We start from the raw sequence: 7,500 nt of genomic DNA, 5'->3' as shown, positions 1-7,500 counted from the left end.
TAACTCGCGGCCACCGAGACGGCAGGCCAAAACCAAACCGGCCACGCCACAGAGGTGCTTTAAAGGCAAGGTGATGACCTCACTTAACATTATGACACTTCATGCGAACGACGGTGATCAGTTCGAGAACTGTGATACAGGTTTGCATTATCGATTTGCAGAAATCCCAGCGGCAATCCGAATTTTGCATTTCTGTGTCGATAACTTAAATTTATAAAAGCAAAATATTTGTCGGTGGAAAGAAAATCTTTCACTGGAAATTGCTAAATTAGGCGATTCTTAAAACCGTATACGCAGAAAATTTGGAGGATCATGCTGGGCTCTGTATTCTTCATGATTTAACGCACTGATTTCAATAACGCAAAATTAATTTTTGCTATATTTCGTGTCATCTAGAGCAAAACCATATCAATTACTTCTGGTAAAGCAATCTACAAAATAGCTGTACATTCTAAAGCAGTATAAAAAAGCTATTTATAGTAAAGCAATTTATAAAATAGTTGTACATACTAAAGCAGCATGAAGCATTTACTTATCGTACAGCAATCAATACAGCAATCAACACAATAGCTGTACAAACTACAGTAGTAAAAAAAACTATCTATCGTTAAGCTATATAAAATTTTCCAGTGCATCCAGATTTGGTTTGAAGATCCAAAGATCTGCAGGATTTAGGATACACTACTATGCTTGTCATATCTGCGACACAAAACCTAATTTGTCTCAAGTTTCCCACCATCTTTCGTAAATTGTAAAAAAAAACTTATTTGCAAATATTAGGAGGAATTAAAGTTAGCAACAAAACCCCACCACCTCCAACCTCCCACCCCCCCCCCCCCCCCCCCCCCCCACTACAAAATGTTTTCTGTATGACCTTTAACCCTACTATGACCACACCTGACTGAATCCCAAAATGAACACCGAAATCTTTCGTTCTCATTTCCAGCAGCAGCCAAGGTCGTGGACGTGGAGTCTTGGTGCGACGGCGTGACCCCATCCTACGACACCGCCGTCGCCGTCGCCACGACCATCATCGACGGCGTGGCCGTGGCCGTGGGCTGCCCTGGAAGCAGTCCTTACACTTCGACAGGAACTGGGAGGGTCTATGTATCCCAGTGTACGGGGACCGCCTGGACACCGGGGCAGCAAGTGAACTGCTCCAGTACAGGTTGGTGGATTTGACGCACAATCGCGCATGAGGCAGAAATAAAATTCTGACTCACATCATGATCGAACCCAGGTCTTTCCATTGAAAGAGAAGACTCGTCTGGCCTGGTTGGCAGCAGCCTTGTCTTTCGATTGAAAGACCTTCCTGGGTTCGATCCTGATGTGAAGCAAAAAAAAAAGAAAAAAAATTTATATATATAGTATATATATATATAGATTATATATATATATATATATATATATATTATATATATAGAGAGAGAGGAGAGAGAGAGAGGAGAGAGAGAGACGAGAGAGAGACGAGAGAGAGAGAGAGAGAGATGGAGAGAGGAGAGAGAGATATATATATATTCTATATATTATATTCATATATATAAATGTGTGTGTGTGTGTGTGTGAGCATGCATATATATATATATATATATATATATATATATATATATATATAATATATATATATATATAGATAGATATATATATATACATCTATAAGTATATATATATATATATTTATTTATATGTATATATATCGATACATATGTATGTAAATTATATATATATATATATATATATATATATATATATATATATATTTATATATATATTATATATATATATATATATATATAATATATATATATATATATATATATATATATAATTTAAGCTTCACATCAGGGTCGAACCCAGATCTTTCAATATAAAACAAAAGGAGCCCATAAAAACGCCAAAACATAGAGAAAATACTATTTTTCAGAGACTGATGTCTCTCTTCAGGTAGATGAATGAGAAAAATTACAGGAAAGGTGGTATTTATACCAAGAGATCCATCCACAGTTATGCCAGTTTAGGTCAGTCCCACTGATAATCCTTCTTTAATCCTCTTAAGCGTTGGTTGAATGAAAACTTTATATGGATGTCATTGATAAAGTTTTCATTCAATCAACGCGATGTGATAAATTCCATATCGTGCTGCAAATACCATCTTCTTTTGCAAGTATTAAAAGGAATTATATCAATGAAAGTGGATTATTTTAATGAATAAAGAGTGTTCAACGGAAGGTGCGGATTTCAATACCAGAATGAACGAAGCTGTATAAATAGAAAATGAATTACCGTCATCTTACTTCTTTGTTCGTTTTGCCATACTGGGATTGAATTCTGTAGAAGCTAGCTAGTCGAATCAATGGCCTTTTGAACTGTTTCTTGACAAAGTTAAGACATTTCATAAAATAATAATCGGAATACGAAGAATAGGACCTTTTCCAAGACAACGCATAACGCAGCAACTAAACATGACAAAAACAACAGGATATAGTTAAAACAGAGTCACTCTTTTGGAACGAACAAAGTACAGAATACAATACCCCAAAACAGACAACAGAAAGAAAAAAAACACTACCACAATATGCCAAGAGAAAACAATGTTCCGCGAGAAATCCGAATATAATTTCCCCCGAAAAGGGAGACCACAAAATCACATGAGAAAACAAATATGATTTTCATTAGGAAAACAGACACAGTTCCAGGAGAAAATACGTACAATGTTCCATACGAAATCCGAATATAATTTAACGTGAGAAACCAGAATACAATTTCCTATGAGAAACCCGATGTAATGTTCCAAGGGTAAACAATCAGAATATTCCACGAGGAATCAGAAAATAACATCCCGTGGGGAAAGAGTCCATTTCCTGACAGAAAACAAATACAAATTCTTATAAAAAAGACTGCAATTTCCCATTGTAAAACAAACTGCAATTTCTCGCGAGCTGTGAGAGGGTAGAGAGGAAATCAAATGCACGTGAATGTACTGACATTTAAAACTGAATAGAAGTAACTAAAATCTAGTACATATGTACGGGTTTTGCCTATGTATAGGAAGGCGTCCCGTTTGATGTTATTCCCTGCGACTGTCATACACAAGTATCTGTTGTCTACTTCCCATGCTCGTCGGAGTGACATCGATGCAGAGAGATTTTCTAAGTTCCCATTAGTATCTTCCTTGAGTATAGAGGCGAAGACTCAAACTCCGAGTTAAAAAACTTAACAATTTATTAAGAACTACATCTCTGGAGTAGAGGAAGAATTGGTTTCAGAGAACTGGTCTCGATGAAGAGAAGTAGAGATCCAAGTTACAAAGTCTTTCACAAAGATAGTAGAACAAAGCTTATCTCAGCGTACATAACATACAGACAGATGAACATGTGACTAGGAAGTCACGTGTTGTCTCTGCGGGTGATAGGTCACCAGCTTCTCATGGGAAGGCACTGTGACCTGTTTTACAAGACAATGCAGTTTGATTACACAGGCAAATGCAAACCAGGGCGTCGCAAACATAACACGGCAGCGTCTTGTGTCCTGTTTATGAGGTCATATCACACTCCTATCTCGCCAGTGACCCCTTGGGTCATGGGCTTACTTACATATGTGGAAAATATGTGATATTAATGTAATTATTACACATAAATACCTTTACAGCACAGAAGCATGACATTTTTACAAAGCAGCCCAGCAACTTACTCAAACTTAAGTCTCTCTACAGCCAAAAACGAAACATTCTTCCTATAAATCATTTTCGATGGAGTTTTCATGTTTTTCTTCACTTTGTTTTATTGTTCCCTCATAAAAATATTCTATGAATACATACATCTAACAACAATATTAAGAATAACAATAATAATATTACCGTTTCAGTGCCACAGCCCAACCTAAAACTTTCCTATGAGCAAAAACTGTACAATTCGTGCCATAAATACACCTAGCTTGGAGAATAATTAAATGAAATGAAACCTGATTTTCAGCCCAGGAAAATAAAAAACGAAACGACGTCAACAATCAGTAACTTTATTTTAATTGTTCGTTGGTCAATATGCCTTTCATTTCCCTCCCTCTCCCTTTATTTTGCCAACTTATGCCAATAGTTCGTTTCAAGCGCCACGCGAACAGTAATGCAATCACACGAATAAAGAATCGAAAATAGATATGACACCATAAAAAGTCAATCATGAAAAATCTACCGAGATTCTGCGGGCATTTCTATAAAAAAAAAAACACGAATTCTGTTCATCACCGATACTCACTGTACGCTGATATATTTCTAATAAGTATAGCATAACATTCTCTTCTCTTACGCTACTGGGAACAGCTTGCATGTTCTCTACCAACACCATAAAAGCTGAAATTCTTATCTGTGATACATTTTAATTATCTTTCTATAATTGCTTTCTTTATGGCTTAGAGTCTAAAGTTGTGCTCCATGCAACACACTTTAAATTATACCAAACTGAAGAAGTCCGAAGCTCCTGCTTAATATTCAGTATACAAATTATACCAAACTGAAGAAGTCCGAAGCTCCTGCTTAATATTCAGTATACAGTATTTTACACGGCTGAACTTTTGTCCATCTGCAATCTGCTCATTAATCTCTGACTTAAAAGAAATTCTGATGGAAAAGTTTTCAATCTCAGATACCAAACAAATATGACACACTGCATTTTCTATTCATGTCACGAAGAATGACATGACCCCGGAAAATTGCCATTCTCGCCTCAGCTGGTTTGAAGAGTCCATAGGCCCACACCAGGCCTTATATGCCGTTAAACAGGTTTCCACACTTAAGGGCCAAAGCAAGGGAAAAAAAGCATGGCTTTGTGTTGGCATAAGACCACCTTAAACTAAAAACCAACCAGCCTGTGCCAATCACTTATTGTGTCGAGTACAGGAAACCAAAAAAATAAGGTAAAAACCGGTTGCATCTTGCAACTACCAGCGACTCCCACAGGATCCATATTGATTGTAGCAACCTTGGAAAAATAGTCGGAGGCTTCATTCACTTGATTCGATAGAAACACACTGGATTTCAATGCAATTATTTAGTGGGAATTAAAAATAATTACTTCATGTTCGGGTCTTTAAAATCAAGGCTATCACGTTTGATATCTGTCTAAGCTCATTTCCCTCAATGAAATTGTTTCGACGTCTCAATGCACTTAAAACATCTTTGTCTTTTACATTCAATTCCTCTTACTAGTTAACTTATGCTCTAAAGAAGCTTAGTAGTACCCACAAGACTAAAGTCTGGCCTCATGCTTCTAACTGCCCAAAAGCTCTAGTGTCTGGCTTATTTGGGAAACCGGAAAGTCCTTAACATCTGTCTTTTTTAAACCTTATGCTTAAAGGCACCAAATGCCAAAAATTATCTCCACTCCGGGCTTCGGGCTTTATGCCCAATAAAGTCTGACTTTTTCACTCTTACTGCAAAGGCACTGGACACTCGCAAAATTCCAGTGCCCGATTATTTGGAATTAATCTGCCTTTTTGGCTCTAAATGACGCGGGATACCCTAGAGCATTCAGGAGTATTCCTTATGCTCTAGAATTCGTAGGCCTTTTAATCTTGGGCTTGAATTAAAAGGTATCTAAAAGAGCAAAGTCCATCTTGTTAACCCAATTTGTTAAACAAAAGTTTCCAAGTAAACTGAAATAACCTGTTACAAACTGGGGATATATTACATATAACGTTACAAAAATGGTACTGTAAACACAGAAATTTCTGTAGAAGAGTTCAATCTATTACCTCGGCACACCCGCAAATGAGAAGAGAATATTTTAAGATTGACTCTCCACTTGAAGACATCAGTCAAAAACATCCTTCGCCATGGTAACACTGTTTCCTCTTTGAAAAATTACATTTCAAATCAAAACTTTTAACGTATGAGTATGTATGTATATATATTAATTCGTCTTTACATTTCTCAATGTTTCATCGTAGCTGTCGGCGCAGCCATGAACCTGACAGCCTGCACCGGCCAACCAACGCCCCTCAATAACTCGAAATTACTGCCGACGAAGATGACGGTGAACGGCGCCAACGGATCACCGGAGGACGTGGCCTACTTCATGCAGTGTCAGGCGGGCCTCCAGTGGATTTCGGGGAGACCCGTCCAGATGTCCTCGTGTAAATCCGGACAGTGGTCGGAGGTCCTAGATCTGTGTGTCCCAGGTGAGTTAGTATTTATTTATATTTTTTTTTTTTTTTTTTTTTTTTTTTTTTTTACTGAAAATTTTACTGAAGTTCTAATTTAGGTTAGTTGGTATTTTTTTTTTTTACAGAAAATTTAATTTAAGTTAGTTGTTATCTTCTTTACTGATAATTTCACGGAGATTTTAATTTAGGTTGTTGGTATTTTTTTGCTGAAAATTCTTTTAAATTCAAATTTAGGTTGGTTGGTATTTTTTTTACAGAGATTTTAATTTAGGTTAGTTGGTATTTTCTTTTACTGAAAATTTTTTTAAAGTCAAATTTAGGTTAGTTGGTTTTTTTTATTTTAATCTAGGTTAGTTGGCATTCCTTTTTTACTGAAAATTTTCTGAAACTCTAATTTAGGTTGGTTGGCATTTTTACTGCAATTTTCATTTAGAGGTAAATTGGTTTTTTTACTGAGAATTTTCTGAAACTGTAATTTAAGTTAGTTGGTATTTTTTTATGAAATTCTAATCTAGGTAAGTAGTAAGTTGATATTTTTTTATTGAAAATTTTCTGAAACTGTTTTATTTTAGTTAGTACTTTTTTACTAAAATTTCCGTTTAGATAAGTTGGTATTTTTTTTACTGATATTTTCAGAAATTCTAATTTAGGTGAGTTGATAATTTTTTTAACTGAAAATTTTGCTGAATCCTTAATCTACCTTAGTATTTTTTACTCGAAATTTTTAATTAGGTTAGTATTTTCTTACTTAAAATTTTACGGAAATGTCCATTAAGGTTAGTCACTATTTTTTAACAGAAAACTTCACTAAAATTTCAACTTAGGTTAGTTCTTATTTTTTTACTGAAAATATTGCTTAATTTCTAATTTAGGTTAGTTAGTATTTGCTACTGAAAATTTTACTAAAATTATAATTTAGAGGTAATGGTAATTTTTCATTAAAATTTATAATTTGGGTTATTAGTATTTTTTTTCTACTGAAACTTACCATGAAACTTTCATTGAGATTAGTTTACTGACACTTACATTGAAACTTTCATTTAGATAAGTGTTTTTTATTGAAATTTCAATTTAGGCTCCTTAGTCTTTTTCTTACTGAAAATTTTACTGAAATTTTAATTAATGTTACTTAGCCTTTTTTTACTGATAATTTTACTGAAACTTTAATTTAGGTTGCTTAGTATTTTTTTTACTGAAAATTTTATGAAAATTTAATTTAGGTTACTAAGTTCTTTTTTATTGCTAAAAATTATACGACATATTAATTTACGCTAGTTGCTACTTATTTTATTACTGAAAATTTACGACATTATTTTACAATAGTTGCTACTTTTTTATTACTGA

At 34.7% G+C, this 7,500-nt stretch overlaps 1 protein-coding gene across 1 annotated transcript in view; it reads left to right on the top strand.

Annotated features, from left to right (window-relative positions):
- Positions 1 to 7,500, top strand: part of LOC135223145 (uncharacterized) — a 53,350-nt gene that overhangs the window by 2,213 nt on the left and 43,637 nt on the right. Inside the window, exons 2-3 of the mRNA XM_064261648.1 lie at positions 947 to 1,168; positions 5,941 to 6,171. Of these exons, the coding sequence (XP_064117718.1) occupies positions 947 to 1,168; positions 5,941 to 6,171 (453 nt within the window). The remainder of the gene's footprint in view (positions 1 to 946; positions 1,169 to 5,940; positions 6,172 to 7,500) is intronic.

This window comes from Macrobrachium nipponense, chromosome 8, assembly GCF_015104395.2.
Source record: "Macrobrachium nipponense isolate FS-2020 chromosome 8, ASM1510439v2, whole genome shotgun sequence".
NCBI classification, from domain to species: Eukaryota; Metazoa; Arthropoda; class Malacostraca; order Decapoda; family Palaemonidae; genus Macrobrachium; species Macrobrachium nipponense.
Note: the sequence above shows the minus strand (reverse complement) of the source record. Positions and strands in the feature narration are given on the sequence as shown.